This window comes from Pleurodeles waltl, chromosome 2_2 (genome assembly GCF_031143425.1).
Source record: "Pleurodeles waltl isolate 20211129_DDA chromosome 2_2, aPleWal1.hap1.20221129, whole genome shotgun sequence".
Lineage (NCBI taxonomy): Eukaryota > Metazoa > Chordata > Amphibia > Caudata > Salamandridae > Pleurodeles > Pleurodeles waltl.
This window is the reverse complement of record NC_090439.1, coordinates 990,234,205-990,253,599: the sequence shown is the minus strand read 5'-3', so window position 1 is coordinate 990,253,599 and position 19,395 is coordinate 990,234,205. Positions and strand designations below refer to the sequence as shown.

The window sequence follows — 19,395 nt, the reverse complement described above, 5'->3', positions numbered from 1 at the left end:
GAATCCCATCAGTATTTTGTGACTAGCGGTGTTTCTACAGGAAACCTACTTAAAGCATACCCGTTTATATAGAAGGAGTTCTGCATAGACTCAATTTACCAAAAACACCCTTATAGCACATTTGCAGAGAACGTTTACTTAATTTCCTCAGTGGGAACCCACATTTAATATGAGCACATGGCTAAACACTTATAAGGTCCAAAAGGCAAGACCTATTGGCTATGCCGATGCTTGTTTTCTGATGAAACTCAACAGGCACTGATTATCGTGCACAGTCTAAACTTGACAGTGATAAAGGGAAGGCCATAGCAGCCCCTTATCTTCTAAAATGCAGACTACATAAGTGTGCTTATGTGTTCCTTTATTGTACTTGTGTTTTACAGGAACAGATGAAAAGGCCATCATTGAAATTCTAGCAAATCGGAATTCAGACCAAAGACAAGAAGTACAGAAAAAGTACAAATCTCTTTATGGCAAGGTACTGCAAATGTATTTTTTTCAGTAATAATAACTGCATTTTGATTAAACAATTTGCTGTCTACAGTATCGGACACTTCTCAGTTGAGGTGTAGCGCGGCCAAGGTAAAGATGGGTTTTTATAACAATAATGTATTGTACTTTACCTCTAATCGCTGGCAGTTCCTGCCTAACACGGAGAGGGCCTGAGTACAACCCTTCAATAGCTGGGCTGCTTTGAAAAATGTGTCTGATAATTAGCTCACCTTGCATTTTTTCCACACTACTGTGATAACAAATCTGGTATTACCTACATATGTAGCGGTATTACCAGTAGATGATCTAGCGATGATCTGGCCTCTCCCAGGAAAGATGAGAGACGCCACCAGCAGATTCTTGCTGCTGGGGAACGCCTGAAGATTTACCAGTGGATTGCGCTGCTCATAAATGTACCAGCGGTTACAGGCACTGAGGTCCATAGCACAACTAGTGAAGATTATACTAAGCCGCATGAATTCATGTGTCCCCGAATAGACATTCATCTATTCAATGTTATCATCTTTTAGAATTAAGATTGTTTAAAGCTGATTGGAAGCAGCTCCATTAATAGTAAATCCTGACACTAGTGATGATTGGATGTTATACAGTCAGTTGTACAGATATATTCACCTAAATGGTCTTTCAAAGAATAACACAAAAGAGAGGAAAGTTATGGCCAATCGGGAATCCTGAAATATACAATCTGAAGGTATCTGTGGGAAGCATCCTATCTCAGGTAAGTAACTCCCTCTTGTAGAGCCTCCCTCCTGTAAATTGAGATCTACTCTTCAGGTACTAGAATCTAACTCCCTGTATCCACTCCTAGTCAACAAAGCACACTCACTAAAGTGTGTTAACATGACATGCACTCTGCATGCTTTAAAATAAAAAAAACACCTACTCGGTAGGGCGTATCGTACATTTAATAATAGAGAACATTGCTCTATAGATCCTCCTGTGGCAAGGTGAGCCTATAGTCGCACTTCCTCCAAGGTCTCGTCTTGGTGTACTCACCTGTCACGTCATCACCAGGGTCTGCATGTTTCTCAGGGCAAACGTTATTTTATACGTATTGCTATGGTTTTTTTTAAATGTGGCTAACTACATTGTGGTCTCCCTAAAGCACTTTAGAGCCTCATTAGATCTAATAATACAACATTTCATGCACACGCACTCCACCCTACACCAGTAACCATGGTAACCTTGTTTTTCCCTTTAGGCAATGTTACCATCACTATTTTTGATGCCAGAGTGTTGAACAACTTGCAGAATGTTTCTAATTATTGACCTTTATTCCTGGAGCAATTTGACAATTTGGAAGCTTTACACAATCTGGAATTTGGAATTGAATTCAAATGAATTTTGGTCATACTTTGAACTTACTCCTGAACTCTAACTGAGAGCCTATGTAATTAACCACTAAGCGACCCCCACCCACCAGTGGGAGGTTTGCAATTTGTCCTTTTCAGGAAAACTGGTTCCAGAACATTTCTAAATCTACCAAATCCATATTTGAAATTTTAGTACATGACTCCAAGGAAGGTTTCTGCTTTCTTTCTGCCAGCTGCAGATGTCCTTCCTATCATAATATGCAATCATGCTTAAAAACTCCTTTGTCATTTACCTCTTGCTCAAAATGTACATCAAGCACTCACTCCATCTTGAAATCAATCTTGGAGCACCATTCGCAGTTGAACACTCAAAATGGTGACTGTGCATTTTTTTGTTATTCAACCAGACAATGGAACTCATGCATTCCTGTGGTATCAGGATATCATTATCTGATGTCCAAGCATGATGACACTCACTTTCTCAAAACCAGTGGCAGCTCATCAACAGGGGCATCAGGGCACAGGCCTGTCACCTGTTACCTGCCACATACTGCCCTGAGCCTCTAGCCACAATTCTCATTATTTAACAGTTAATTTTGCTGTGTTCATGAAAACATGATTTTTGTGTTTTCATGAACATTGCCAGTGCACATCTCAGTCCTCTTGGCCTTTCCGGCCCAAACTAAAATTTGAGTACACTGCTTTAGGAACAAAACAATGTGACTGCACTAGGTTATCTAAGAAAGAGAATTCAGTGTGACCACAAAGGTTATTCAACATTCAGAAAATGATTAAGTATCATTGTAATTATAGATCCATTTTAGGTTCATACCAATTACTTGCACCAAATATTGTGCCTGGTTTCTAGAAAAAATTGTAAATCTGAACTTGTAGGTTTGCATCTCTGTTTGCTATATATTTATGCCTTTTTAGGGTCGAGACTGCGGTAGCATGTTCATGCATATCGCTTGCTAGATGCTGTTGTAGATAGAAAAGGGCTTGAAGACCACCTGTTGCTTATAATTTGGTGGATTGCATGGCACTCTTCTTTACAGCCTTGTAATTGGTGACGGCTGGCATTTCATCGATTCCGTTCCTGTCCACAGCGCAGGGACCAAGTACTGACAGATGCACCTTAATCAGTGCCTGTCTGCTGCTCCTGATGTAATTGAAGTACTATTTTATTCTTTTTAACTTCTTGTGCCTTGCAAACAGAAGCCACGTGACTGGCAAAAACATGCTCATCCGGACAAACAAAATTGCACTTTTATTTTCTACTGTTTACCTTTTGTATTATATTGCCAAATCTTCTTTTCTCATTTTGCACTCATGTTTTTGTTTTGTTTTTGCTTGTGGGGGCTGTTCTTAAAAGATGACTATTATATTTTTCGAAAGATTACAAAGCAACTTGTGTTTTTTCTTATGTATAATTTTCTAATGTGTCTTTTTTTTTTAAACTATGCTTTAAAACATAATCGTGCAGTACACCCCAGTCCAACCCATTACAATCCAAGCTGCCCTACTCCAATTCAAAACACTCATCCCAATCCACTCCAATTCACCACACTCCAAACCTCCCAACCCACAGACTCTAATCTGCCCTACTCCAATCCAAACCAATGTGCCCGAATCCATTCTAAAATATTCTGCCCCACTCTAGTACAGCGATGCAAAAAATCTGCCTCACTCCAAAAACACAACAATCTGCCCCATCGCAATCCGAAATAATCTGCCTCACTCCAATCCCACACAATCTGCCACACTTCAATCTACCCTTTTCCAATCCAAAATAATCTGCCCCACTCCAATCCAAAATTATTTTCCCCACTCCAATAAACCCCACTCCAGTCCAATCTGCTACACTCCAGTCAAATACAACCCACCTCACTCCATGCCAATCCACCACACTCCAATCCTCCAAACCCACCCCCTCTAATCTGGCCCACTTCAGTCCAAACCAATGTGCTCCACTCCAATACAGCAATCTCAAACAATCTGCCCTACTTCAATCCACAGCAATCTGCCCCACCCCAATCCAAAACAATCTGACTCCCTAAAAACCAAAACACACTGCCCCAGGCCAACCTGCTGCACTCCAATCCAAAACAGTCTGACCCTCTCCAATCCAAAACAATCGGCCTCACTTCAATCTGCCCCACTCCAATGCAAAATAATGTGCCCCACTCCAATCCGAATCAATCTGCCCCACTCCAATCCAAAACAATCTGCACCACTCCAATCCAAAAGAATCGACTGCCTGCAATCCGCCCCGCTCCAATCCAATCCACCCCACTCCAATCCAGTCCACCTCACCCTGACCCACCTTAAACCACTTTGCCACACCTCAACCCAACACACTCCAAACTACCCCACTCCAATCTGCCCCACTCTCATCTGCCACATTCCGATCTGCCCCACTACAATCCAAAATAATTTACCACACTCCAATCTAAAACAATCTGCCCCAATCTGATCTGGGCCGCTCTAATCCAAAACAGTCTGCCTTGCTTCAATCCAAAACAATCTGCCCCACTCCACTCCAAAACAATCCGACCCACCCCAGTCTGCCCCGCTACAATCCGGAAAATCTGCCTCACTACAATTCAAAACAATCTGCCCCACTCCAATCTGTTCCAGTACAATCCAAAACAATCTGCCCCACTCCGATCTACCTCACTCCAATCCAAACCTATCTGCCCCACTGCAATCCAAAACAATCTGCCACACTCCCATCCAAAACATCTGCCACACTCCATTCCAAACAATCTCACCACTCCAATCCAAAACAATCTGCTCCATTCTAATCCAAAACAAAGTACCCCACTCCAATCCATGAAAATATACCCCACTCCAGTCTGCCCTGTTGCAATCCAAAACCATTTGCCCCAAACCAATCTTCCCCCACTGCAATCAAAAACAATCTACTCCACTCCTAGCTCAAACAATCTGCCCCACTCCAATCCAAAACAATCTACCCCACTCCAATCCAAAATAGTCTGCCCCACTAAATTCAAAATAATCTGCCACACCCAAATCCTCCCCACTCCAATCCAAAAGAATCTGCCACACCCCAATCCAAAACAATCTCTTCTACTCCAATCCAAAACAATCTGCCTCAAATCAATCTGCCCCACTCCAATCCAAAACAACCTACCCCACTCCAATATGCCCCACATCAATCCAAAACAATTTGCGGCACTCAAATAAACAACAATCTGCAGTGGGGCGTGGCCAGCAGCCGATGAAGCTGCATGTGTAGAGCGGCTCTCCGGGGCCGAGAACGGGACCGGGAACGAAACCTAGCCATAAATAAGCCCAAATAACTCAATCAAATGCGATCCCAACATCGGCGGACCCCCGAGCAGAACCCGGAGCATTAGCGACACTCCCGATCAAGTAAGAAAGAAGAAAATACGATCGAGCTCCGGAGCTCCAGAAAACAAAGATGGCGGCTGTGTGGGGAACCAGGCCCCACATTGTAGAAATAACAAAGTTCTCTGACCCGGAGACGCGATCTCGACAGCACGATACCTCAAACTGAAGCAGTGGGGGAGCGGCGACTCCTACAGCCACACTAAGCGAGAGGCGAGGAGCAGCAGCGTGAACGTATCGGGTGAGGGCGCAGAGCCCGGTGGTCCGAAAATCCAAGGCAGAATATGCACCTGGAGACGGCGGCGCCCACCGGGGGCCCTCATCCTGGCGTGGCTTGCAGCCACGACGGGGACCTGCATGAGCAGGCGAGGTCCATCCACGGCTAAGAACGGGGTCACAGCCCGGAGCCGGAGAACCCGAGCAACTAACCTCCCGGAGATCGAAGAGATGGCAATGAAAATGGGGGAGCACTCAACCAATTCAAGCGCAGTGAGTAATCAATGATCCAATCACTACCCAGAAGCATAAAAAACCCCTCTGGGGGGGCCACCCCAGAAACACTAATCTTAGACTCCACGGAAGCGACCGGGTCCCAACATTAGAACTAGAAACATTAACTTAAGCCGACCCAGCCGCGCACTCACCTAATTACCCCGGTCGAACCAGGAGCAAAGGGAGAGAATTGCGTACCGACTGCAACTTACCTTGTCCACCAGATCCCCAGTGGGTGGCCCCGCCGCGATGAAGGCTGCATGAACAGCTAACCCCCTCGCTTAAAACCCTAATTACCTAACTGACGTAAAGTAACGACTTACCCAAGGTGAGCCCTCCGAAGACCATAATCGGACGCCATATCCCAAACTGCTGCAAATAGACACCTTCACATCTACCAACATACAATAAAACTATCAAAATGGGCAAGCCCAAAAACGTGATGGTCAAGACCAAGAAGAACAGCGACAGACAAGATGCCCTGACAACCTCCCCACTCGGCCTCCCAGAGTACATCAACTCAACAAGAAACAACCCTGGATACAGTCCTACAAGCCATAAGGGAATCCCGCGAAGTTCTTGAACAAAAAATAGACAATCTAACGGTGGACTTATCACTGCTGCGAGTCGATCATCGAAAACTCACAGAAAGAGTGGGGGCCACAGAAAAAACATTAAATGTGGTGATGTCCACACAAAAGACATTGACCATAGAGACATCTGAGATAATGTCCAGAATCAAAACTCTGGAAACCAGAGCTGAGGATGCGGAAAATCGCTCCCGCAGGAGCAACCTGAGACTAACCGGAATACCGGAAGGTATGGCACTCTCAGCAGCAAATATGGAAACATTCCTAGAAAATTGGCTCAAAGACACAGTCCCACCAGAAGACTTCTCAGCATTCTTCACGATCGAAAGAGCCCACTGAGTCCCCGGCAGACCCCCCCACCGGGGTCCAGACCCCACCCGATAGTAGCAAAACTACTGCACTTTAAGGACAGGGACTATATCCTTTCGCAAACTCGTATTAAAGGGGAAATCATACTAAACAACCAGCGTATTATGATATTCCCCGACTTCACCAAAGAAACTCAAACTCAGAGAGCTTCCTACAATAACCATAAACGAACTCTAAGTGAGAAAGGCATCAAATATGCAATGCTCTTCCCAGCTAAACTGAGAGTTGAACATGAGGGCAAGACGCACTTTTTCTCAACCCCACAGCTGGTAGGCGACTGGCTAGAAACCTTAAACTTTACATCCCTAGGCGCACTGAGTAGATCCTCCCGCGCACCTGGCAGGAAACATGGTAGATCCGCTAAAAGGGCACTAGAAACTGCACCCTCCAGACACCAATCACTACAAGGTATGCGCGAAGCAGTAGATGCAGCAGCGGCCTTGAACAGAGGAGCCTCACATCACTCGCAAACCTCAGGTGATGCCTCAGACCATGACTCGAGATGCGGGAGTCTATCGATCTCATCGCAAGACACTTGCACTAATCTACCAAAAGTGACCCCCAGAACGGCAGAAGAACTCATCTAACCCCCCAAGAACCTGACAGCGATCACCCAATTTACCAAGCGATCACCTCCTATACACAACCCCATGCAGAGGTGAGCCCACTAGGCAACCACTAGGGAATAGTAAACCCCGAATACTCATCCACGGGCAGCAGATATGCCTCAGCCGGGTCCCTGGAACGGCCCATGGTGTATGCTCTTGGCCCTGACGCGCCTCCCTCCTCCAATAGGAAATAAGATAAGTTGTATGGTTTGGACGGGGAAAGTTTTGTTATCCGGTCCTGGGGAGAGGGAGTTGGGGAAAGTTCAAGTTAGAGTTGGGAATGAGACAATTCATGCAAACACAATCACTTTAGAAGGCAGAACGCAAACTAAATATAGGTCGATAAGCATAACCTCACGCATCGCAGAGCCCGCGAGTAACCCTGTCAACACAGCCAAGATTAACCAAGATAATGACTACACAGTATAAAATAATAACCTGGAATGTAAGAAGCCTAAATAACATGTCCAAACGATACAAAGTCCACAACTATCTTAAACGAAGGGGGATACACATAGCCCTACTATAAGAAACTCATCTGATAGAGCAGGAAGTTAAAGCCCTCAGCAAAAGATGGAGAGGCCAAATAACTGCCACTAACAACTCAGCCTATGCTAGGGGGGTACTTATGTGGATCCGTCCCGGGGTCCCTTTTCAAATACTCCGCAAGGTAATTGATAAAGAGGGAAGATACGTGATGACAAGTGGAAGATTAGGTGGTAGAGAAGTGACAATAGGAGGCGTATACGCCCCAAACCATGACCATGGTAAATTCCTCAACAGATTATCACTAGAAATAGGTCCTCTTTTGGCAGGCATAAATATAATTGGAGGGGACTTTAACTGCATTGCTAGTAACACTCTGGATAGATCGCACCCCCCAGTGTCACAATCCCAATCGCTGAAAACGGTGAAGCAGTTCATAGAATGGCAACAACACTGGCAATTAATAGATTGTTGGAGAACACTTAACCCACACTCTAGGGACTACTCACACTACTCACCTATACACGATCTACATGTTAGACTCAACTCCATCCTGGCATCCCCTGAACTACAGAGCGACATGGTGGCAGCGGAATATCTTAGCCGAACGATATCTAATCATAACCCCCTGATAGCTTCACTATCCTGGGGCAGAGAGAGACCGACAATCCCAACCTGGCGCCTCAGAGCGGAAATGCTCGAAGACGAATCGTTTAAACATACATTACATACAGCTATTGGGGATTTTTTTAAACACAACGAGGGAACGGCATCTACCAGGTCCATTGAATGGGAAACTTTTAAAACAGTAATCCGGGGAAAGTGCATTGCTGAAAATATAGGTGCCCGAAAATCAATAGAAGCAGAACTTCTTCAACTGGAAGACTCTCTTAGAGACCTAGAAAGAAGGCGCCCCTCACAACCTAGCTTACACCCTACAATAGTGGCAACCAGGACGAAAATTCACGTGGCTGTTAATACACTTGCTCGCTTCGATTATAAACAACACTTAACCAGACTACACTCAGAAGGGGACAAAGCTAGTGCTTTACTAGCCTGGCTCGCGCAACCCCCTAAAAAACAAACCGTCATAGTCGAAGTCGAAAACTTACAGGGCACACACGTCTACACCCAAAAAGAAATTAATTCTGTCTTCCAAGAGTACTATGCACTTTCATATGTCCCCCCACCGTAACACTGACCCCTACCCAGTTGCATGAATTAGAGGCTCTCACCACCCCCAACCTGACAACAGAAGAAAGTTCAACTCTAGCGACGCCTATATCGATCGCGGAAATAAAATCTGCAATCCAAAGCAGACGGGCTTCCACTAGAATTTTATCACCAGTACCAAGACCTGCTAGCGCCCCACCTTTGGGCATTATATGCAGAGGCGTGGAATAGTAACACCCTCCCCCAATCCACCAACGTAGCTACTATGATTCCCCTGCTGAAACCAGATAGACCCGCCACAGATGTTCGCTCTTACCGCCCCCTATCAATGCTCAACATAGACTACAAAATATTAAGCCGGATCCTAGCTGACAGATTACTCCCCCACATGCCCTCATTGATACATCAAGACCAATCGGGTTTCATACCCAAACGCAGCACATCCCAAAACATTAGACGCCTCATATCAATACTCCAGTCCTTGCCCCTGAACTTACCACAAGCGGCGATCATCTCGGTCGACATGGAGAAGGCATTTGACAGCTTAAGATGGGACTATCTGGAACAAGCTATGCTAAAGTTGGGGCTGGGCAAAGGATTTGTAAGGTGGACCAAACTACTATATACTAACCCTACTGCAAGAGTAAGAACAGGCAATTACATATCTCCTTCATTTCAGGTTGGCAGGGGCACAAGACAAGGATGTCCATTATCCCCCCTTCTTTTTGCAATCGCAATAGAACCCCTAGCGCAAATGGCAAGAACCGGCCTCTACTATAAGGGCATCCCAATAAATAACTGGTCCCACCACATCGCATTATACGCGGATGACATGTTACTCTTCCTACAAAACTTAGAAACAGACCTACCTGGGGCCATGAGAATGATGGATAGTTACAGAACTGCCTCCGGACTTCGGATTAATTGGAGGAAATCCACCATCTTCCCACTGCACAAAGAAACCCCAGAATCAAATGATACAAGAGGCCTTCCCTGGTCACCTAACACATTCAAATACCTAGCAGTAAAGATTTACCACTCAGTAAATGACCTACTAGAAGGAAACATAAAAGGAGCACTCAGAGTGATTAGAACCAGTATGCGCTTCTGGGAAACACTGCCACTAACAGTCACAGGTAGAATTGCTCTTCTTAAAATGATAGTGCTACCCAGACTGTTGTACTATTTTTCAACCATCCCACTCATAATCCCGAAAGCAATATTTAAAGAGATAGAGTCCATGTCCACAAATTTCATTTGGCACTACGGTCACTCCAGAGACCTACAGCTGAGGGTGGCCTAGCCGCCCCTGATATGGAGATATACTACTGGGCAGGACAACTACAATGGGTCGCAAAATTATCGTGCAACCCTCCAATTAAAGCCGAACTACGCCTTCCCTTAAACTGCCCCATAGACAGGATATTGGGCATACTACTGAACCCCCGGAAATCCAAGCAACTGCTCCCGATAGAATGGGAGTCTGCTAGACACTGTTGGTACCAACATCTGAACCGCTCCAGCATTAACACTCCTTACGCCCCAGAAGCTCCACTGCCCTGCCTGATCCATATCTCAGGGAAGCAAAATATCCCAGGTCTCAACAAACTGATATCACATAATATTACTAAACTAGGAGACCTATACGGAGGAGGGAAACTCCTCACCTACACTGAGCTACAAACACAATATGACCTCCCCCCCGGTTTATTCATTACCCACAACGCCATCATTAAAATCGCCGAAAAAACTTGGAGAACTGGAAACCTTGAACCCCCCACTCATAATAGCTGCAATACCATTTGCTCAATTGGAGATCTAAAAGGTGTAGTATCTGGAATCTACAAAGCGCTACAAGCTAGCACACGCCTACCCCTAGCAAAACTTAAATCCAAATGGCAATCGGTCTTAGACATCACTTGGGATGAAACGCAATGGATCAGATCACCTCTCATATCTATTCAGTATCCAGAAATGCCAGGTTCAAATTAATAAACCTATACATTTTTCACAGGGCCTACATGACCCAACACATGATCTCCAAAATCTACAGTACAAACTCCACAAGTTGTCCCAGATGTGCGGAACCTGCAGCTAGCCTCATACATATGCTCTGGAGCTGCCCCCAACTTAACGCATTGTGGGAAGAGATTTTTGCAAAAACTTCAGCCTGCACTGATAGATCATTAAATAAATCCCCAGCAGTGGCTCTACTGGGGGACTTTCCACGTCCGACGGCTCTTAAAATTTCCAACAAGTTTATAGACCTAGCTCTGATCCTGGCGAGACGGGAAATAACCACAAACTGGAAATCCCCAACTGGCCCACAAATATCCAGATGGCAAAACTCATTAGAGAAGTGGGCAGAAGCAGAAGGAACGACACTGCTTCGTGAGACACTACATGAGCTCAGGCCCAGAGATGACGCATCCCAATGGGAATCAATTCTGGAAAAACTAAAAACACCAAATGCATCCACCGAAGAAGCATACAGGACCACAACGGACTCAGACACAGACTCAAACGCCACACAGGAATCCTAATGCTCTGCGAGCGAGGACTGTAACAACTAACCCTATTGAGACCTGCCAACTGTGAATTACTTTTAGAAAATCTGAAGCATGAGGGGAGGGAGGGGGAAACAACAATTTAAGTAAAATCACCTTTGCGTTTATGTTATTGTTTTATTAAAAAATTGTAATAATATCTTTTTTTTTTTTTAAAGAAACAACAATCTGCCCCACTCCAGTTGAAAAACCTCTGCCCCCTCCAGTTAGCCCCACTCCACACCATCCACTCAAATCTAGTCCACCTCACCCCAATCAGTCCACTCCACTCCATTCCAAAACAGTCTGCCCAGCTCCATCCCAAATCACCACACTCCAGTCCACCCCACATCAATCCAAACCAATCCAATTTACCCCAGTCCACCCCAATCCAATCTACCCCACTCCAATCCAATCCAATCTATCCCACTCTAGTCGACCACAACCCAACCTACTCCAGTCCAACTCAATCCTAAACAATCTGCCACACCCCAATCCAAAACAATCTCCCCCACTCCAATATTCCCCACATTAATTCAAAACAATCTGCCACACTCCAATACAAAACAATCTGCCCCACTCCAGTCCAAAACAATATGCCCCATTCCAGTGCATCCCACTCCAGACCACCCTCTCCAATCTAGTCCACCTCACCCCAATCTAATCCACCCAATCCATCCCAATGCAACCTACTCCATCTCAATTCACCCCACTCCAATCCACCCCACACCAATCCACCTAAATCCACACTAATATAATCCACCCCAATCCAATCTACCCAACTTTAATCCACCACAATCCATTCCACTCTGGTCAAACTCACCCCAGTACAGTTCAACCCACCCTACTTCAATCTAAACCATTTTAATCCAACCCACCTCACTTCAATTCAACCCACCCCAATCCAATCCACCTCACTCCAATTCAGCCCACCCCAATTCAAACTAACACAGTCCACCGGATTCCAATCAACCCACTTCACTCCAGTCCACCCCACTCCAATCTCCCTTAATCCACACTCGTCCAATCCAGTTCACCTTAATCAACTCCACGCCAGTCCTATACACCCCACTACCTTAATCCACCCCACTCCAATCCACCCCATTCCACATCAATCCAATCCACCACACTCCACACACATGTAATCCACCCACCACAATCCAATCCACCCCATTCCATCCAATCCACCTCAGTCCATTCCTGCCCCACTCCAATACAAAATAATCCACCCCACTCCAATCCAAACCAATCTGCCTCACCCCAATTCAAAACAATATGCCACACCCTAATCCAAAAACAATCTGTCCCACTCCAATCTAAAACAATCTGCCCCATTCCAATCTGTCCCACTCCAATCCAAAACAATCTGCCCCACTCTACTTCAAAACAACCTACCCCTCCAATCTTCACCACATCAATCCAGAACAATTTGCCCCACTTCAATAAAAAACAATCTGCCCCCTCCAATCCAAAACAATCTGCCCCACTCCAATCCAGAACTATCTGCCCACTCCAATCCAATCCACCCCACTCCAATCAAATCCACCCCACTCCAATCCAGGCCACCTCACCCAGGTCCACCCAACTCTGCCCCACCCTATTCCAATCTGCCCCACTCCAATCCAGATCAATTAGCCCTACTCCAGTCCTAAATAATCTGCCACACTCCAGTGCAAAACAATCTGGCCCACTCCAATCCAAAACAGTCTGCCACACTCCATCTCAATTCACTCCACACCAATGCACAACAATCCACCCCACAACAATCCACCCCAATCCACACCAATCCAACCCACCCCAGTCAAGACTAACCGAGTCATTCCCATTCCATTCTATGTACCTAACTCCAGTCCATCCTACTCCAATCCAATCCACCTTAATCCTCCCCAGTCCAGTTCAGTTCACCTTAATCCAAATTACTCCAAACCACTGCACCCCATACCATGTTAATCCACCCTACTCCAATCCAATCTACCCCACTCCACACCAATCCATCCACCGCCCTCCACACCAATCTAATAAACTCCAACACAATCCAATCCACCCCACTCAATCCAATCCATCTCAGTCCATTCCTGCCCTGTTCCAATGCAAAAGAATCCTCCTCAATTCAATCCAAAACAATCTGCCCCACTCAAATCTGCCCCAATCCAAAAACAATCTGAGCCACTCCAATGAAAAACAATCTGTGCCACCCCATTCCAAAACTATCTGCCCCACTCCAATCCAAAACAACCTGCCACATTCCAATCTGCACCACATCAATCCAAAACAATCTGCCCCACTCCAATAAAAAACAATCTATCCCACTCCAATCCAAAACAATGTGCCCCACTCAAATCAAACTCAATCTGTCCCATTCGAGTATGCCCCCTCCAATCCAAAACAATCTGCCCCACTCCAATCCAAAACAATCTGCCGCACTCCAATCCAATTTGCCCCACTCCAATCAAATCCTCCTCACTCCAATCCAGTCCACATTCCCCCAATCCACCCCACTCCACCCCAACCCAACCCACCACACTCCAATCTGCCCCTCTCTAATCCAGATCAATCTGCCCCTCTCCAGTCCAAAATAATCTTCCACACTCCAATCCAAAACAACCTGCCCCACTCCAGTCTGTCCCACTCCAATCCATCACAATCAACCCCACACCAATCCACCTGAACCCCACTCCAGTCCAATCCACCTCACCACAATCCAACCCACTCCACTCCAATCCAATACAAGCCACTCCAATACACACTATTCCAGTGCAACTGACCCCACTCCAATCCAACCCATTCCAATCAAACCCACCTCACTCCAATCAAACCCACCCCAATCCAAACTAACCCAGTCCACCCCATTCCAATCCACGCACCTAACTCCAGTTCATCCCACTCCAATCCAATCCACCCTAATCCTCTTCAATCCAATCCGGTTCACTTTAACCCAACCCATTCCAAACCAATACACCACCCTAATCCACCCCACTCCACATCAATCTATTACACCCCACCACAATCAAATCCACCCCACTCAATTCAATCCAACTCACTCCATTCCTGCCCCCACTCCAATGTGAAACAATCCCATACCAGTCTAAAACAATCTGGCCCAAACAATTTCCCACACCCCAGTCCAAAACAATCTGTCCCAATCCAATCCAAAACAATCTTACCCACTCCAATCCAAAACTGTCTGTCCCACTCCAATCTAAAACAATCTACCCCACTCCAATCTGCACCACATCAATTCATAGAATCTGCTCACTCTAATAAAAAACAATCTGCACCAGTCCAATCCTAAACAATCTGCCCCACTCCAATCAAACACAATCTGTTCCACTACAATCCAAAAGAATCTGACCCACTACAATCCAAAACAATCCGCCCCACTCCAATACAATTCACCCCACTCCAATCAAATCCTCCGCATTCCAAGCCAGTCCACCTCCCATCAATCCACCCCACTCCACCTCACCCCAACCCACCCCACTCCAATCTGCCCCACTCCAATCCAGGTCAATCTGCTCACTCCAGTCCAAAATAATCTGCCAAACTCAATCCAAAACAATCTGCCCACTCCAAATCAAAACAATCTACTTTACTCCATCCCAATTCACCCCACTCCAATCCACCACAATCAACCCCACACCAATCCATCCAATCCAAACCACCTCACTCTAGCCCTATCCAGTCTACCCCACTCCAGTCCAATCTACCCCACTCCAATCCACCACAATCCAACCCACTCCAGTCCAACCCACCCCGCCATAGTCCAAACCAGCCCACTCCAATCCAACACATCCCACTCCAATACACCTCATTCCAGTACAATCTACCCCACTCCAATCCAATCCATTGCAATCCAACCCACCTCACTCACACTCCAACCCACTCCAATCAAACCTAACCCAGTCCACCACCATTTAAATCCACACACCTCACTCCAGTCCATCCCACTCCAATCCAATCTACCTTAATCCTCCCCAGTCAATTCCAGTTCACCCTAATCCACCCCAGTCCAAACCAGTGCACCCCACACCACAATCGTCCACCCCACTCCAATCCAATCCACCCCACTCCAATTCATCCCACTCCTGTCCAATCCACCACGATCCACTCCAAACCACCTTAACCCAACCCACCCCAATCTAACCCACCCACACCAATCTAATTCACACATACCAATCAAATCCACCCAATTCAATCCACCCAATCCAATCCACCCCACTCCATCCAATCCACCTCACTCCAGTCCAATCCACCACATTCCAATCCAATCCAACCCACTTCAGTCCAATCCACTGTACTCACTTCCAGTTCAATCCACCTCACTACAAAAAAATCCATTCAAATCCAAACCACCCCAATCCAACCCAGTTCAATCCACCCTGTCCCAATCTCATCCACCTCAATCCAATCCACCCCATCCCAATCCAATCATCCCAATTCTGTCCACTCCTATACAATCCACCCCACCACACCCCCATTCCACTCCACTCAATTCCATCCCAATCCAGTCTGCTCCAGCCCAATCCACCCCTCTCCAACCAATCCACCCTACTCCAGTCCAGTTTACCCCACTCCAGTCCAACTCACTGTATTCCAATACACCCCACCTCAGTGCAATCCACCCCAATCCAGCCCACCCTAATCCAATCCATCCCTCTGCAATCCGGTCCACGCCAGTCCAGTCCACCCCACCCCAATTCAGTCAAGTCAACCTACCTCCAATCCACCCCACTCCAATCCACCCACTCGACTCTACTTTAATCCACCCACTCTACCGCAATATAATCCAACCCACCCCAGTTCAATCCACCCCACTCCAATCCATCCAGCCTACTCCACTCAACTCCACCCCACCCCACTCAATCCATAAACTCCAGTCCAATCCACCCCTGTCTAATCCACCACACTCCAATTTACCCCACTCAAAAGCACCCCAATCCACCCACCCTAAGCCTATCACTTCAGTCCAATGCACCCACCCCAATCCAGTCTAATCACCCCAATCCAATCCACCCCACCCCATTTCAATTCACCCCACACCAATCCATCCCACTCTCTTCCAATACAACCCACCCTACTCTACTCTAATCTAACACTCAATCCACTTCTAGCCACTCCTCTATTCCACCTCATGCCACACCACTCCATGACACTCTCTGTCACTGAACCATTGAACTCAACTCTCCTTCCCTCAACTCTACACTGTACTCCCCCTACTCCATTCTACAACACGTCACTCCCCCACTCCACTCCACTCTACTACACTCCACTAACTTTGAGCAGGCACACTGATGTACAACATGGCAAAAACACAATGCCAAAGCCAATCGCACTTGTATAGGTGAGCCTTTTGGCTTTGCCAATGCTTGTTGATAATTCTGAATTAATTCCAACAGTAAACACATATATACGCATTTGAATAATTGTACTTTGTGTACATTTAAGAATGTGTAAATGCTTAGCAAAAGTCAATCATCAAATGCTTACTTTTTTCATCCTAATGATTATTTTCCTGTGAAGAACCCCATGTTGCTGCACAAGCCCACTCTGAATAGCAATGTACTCCTTCCTTTGAAAGAAGTAAATCTTCAACAGAGTTGGACCATATCTTGGAAAACTGTGTGAACGCTTTTGTGGGAGATCACTAAATCCCCCTGCCAGTGCCGCCCTCGAACACCCACTCCACGGAAACAGACTTACTCTCACATTGTATATATCGCATACTTTATGACGTGTGAGCAAACCAATTTATGAGTGTAAATGAAAGATATGTGAGTTGTAAAAGTAAACTCACACTCGTCTAGCACAGCTGGCTGTCTCCATCACACCGATTGTGTGCAACGTTGGTTTCTCTTGTTCCCTTATGCTTTGCTTTGTCTTTCCTATTCTCCGTCTCGCCTTCATCCTTTGGTCATTGCTATTCATTTTCATTGAAAGAAAAGTGAATGATAGGTCCCGATGCTCAGTCCCTCCTGAACTCTGATTTTTCAGTATGTTTACGGAAGGTCTGTAAATATCTTGCAGGATCTGGAAAGCGTCCTGAAAAGTGAGCTCAATGGGAACTTCGAGAAGACTGCCCTGGCGCTGCTGGACCGTCCATGTGAGTACGATGCCCGCGAGCTTCGGAAAGCCATGAAAGGGGCGGGAACGAACGAATCCCTACTCGTCCAGATTTTGTGCACGAGGGCCAACCAGGTAAGTCCTCGGGTCTTCTTGGTAGAGCCTCTGCCAGTGATTGCAGTAAACGTATTGCTTTGTCCACATATGTATTTCATCTGAAATGTGCATTCAATGCATGGATTAATTGTAATATTAGATACAGATTTGTCTATGTTTACTTTTTGTTTTAATAATAAACATTGACACAGGCATGACGTAAGTAATGAAAATATAAACGAATGTCTTTTTCATAGTGACCATGAGGCCGCATCTCCCCCCTCACACAACTGTATCTGGATTGGCAACAATCATGTGAATCTTATTTTTTCCTGAATATCCAGAGGTAGCAGAAATGGCATCATACACCCTTTGACCTTAATGATGTCACCTGAAGTGATGTCACATGACCTTAACCCTCCTGACATCGGAATACCTCCACTAAGACCTCTTGCACATATATTTGAGACTCATGTTAACCGCAATAATGTGAACAACTTGCACTGCTCACTACTTCAGGGCACTGGCATGACTAGTGCAAGTGGGCCTCTGCGCTAGGAGGCGCTAGAAGGTCTGGTGCAAAGGTAACCATTAGACAATCCCACTACCCGATCAAGTTGACCATTTTAAGCCCTTTGTCACACTCCGCTGCCCTCACTTGGCCTCTACACCAGCTGTTTTTTTTTTGGAATAATGTAGCACTGACCATGCCTCAGTGTTCAAAACTGTTCTGGCGCTCTATGCACTACTGGATGTACTCTGCGGAACCTAGCATGAGCTATAGGAAGTGCAAGAGAAACATTACCTATAGCTATACTAGTAGGAGCCACCATGCTTGGAAATGTCCTCTTGTCCTTAACACAAGTGTGTCCACGTCACAGGGCTTTAAAAGGTTCTGTGTGGCATGCCGCGAAAACATTCCGTAATGTGCAGAGGCCAGAATCCTGCTTACTGCCCCAGGACATCAGCTGAGTTCCTGGGTGGTTTCAGATTGCACTGTGGGTAGGTTACACCGTCTTACAACAAAAATCACTATCACTGTTCCAACTTTTATGTCTATGATGTGGACGCTCAACTGAATCATACTAGCCCAAGACATGGTCCATTACTTTTCTAAAGTAGATGTAGCCTGGAGGGCCAAGGTACACGAATATATTTATTTTTCTTTTATAAAACCTCATATAAGAGGCCATTCCATGGCCAAATGAACATTGTGCTTCTCAACACCTGCCCGTTCAATATTGTTAAAATTATCAGACTTTTCCCAAAGTCAATCACTCATGAATGGTTCCACTAACATTATTTCACACTCGTTGGGGTACCTCCAGGATGACGGGTAAGAGTATCACTATTCCATCAAGTCTGATGTGTCAGTTCTCTCCTCAAACCTCTTACTTGCTGATTCCACTTCCATAACCTTGATCAACATATTCTTCCACTTCAGAAGTGAAGAAATGCCGTTCATCATCTCAAATCGCAATATTTACAGTCGCTCAAATGGAAGTATTGGGATTGTGGAAGCAGAATGACATTAGCAAAATATAAAATAATCATAATCTCTCCAATATGTCTAGCCCTCTAGGTCACTCATAATCAAGATAGAACCTTTTCTATAGGACTCCAATCACACTTTTACCCAGAATAACCAATTATCTATTAATTGTCACCATGGGCGTTGATTCACCACAATGCCAAAGGTAGAGGAAATGACATCATACACACTTTGACCTAAATGATGTCACCAGAAGTGATGTCACATGACCCTAACCCTCATGAC

The 19,395-nt window shown here is 45.7% G+C and overlaps 1 protein-coding gene across 2 annotated transcripts in view; it reads left to right on the top strand.

Moving 5' to 3' along the window:
* The window catches only part of ANXA13 (annexin A13), a 126,263-nt gene that overhangs the window by 86,928 nt on the left and 19,940 nt on the right, over positions 1 to 19,395 (top strand). For both annotated transcript variants that reach the window (XM_069220713.1, XM_069220712.1), the window contains exons 3-4: positions 384 to 478; positions 17,487 to 17,657. In XM_069220713.1, coding sequence (XP_069076814.1) covers positions 384 to 478; positions 17,487 to 17,657 — 266 coding nt within the window. The remainder of the gene's footprint in view (positions 1 to 383; positions 479 to 17,486; positions 17,658 to 19,395) is intronic.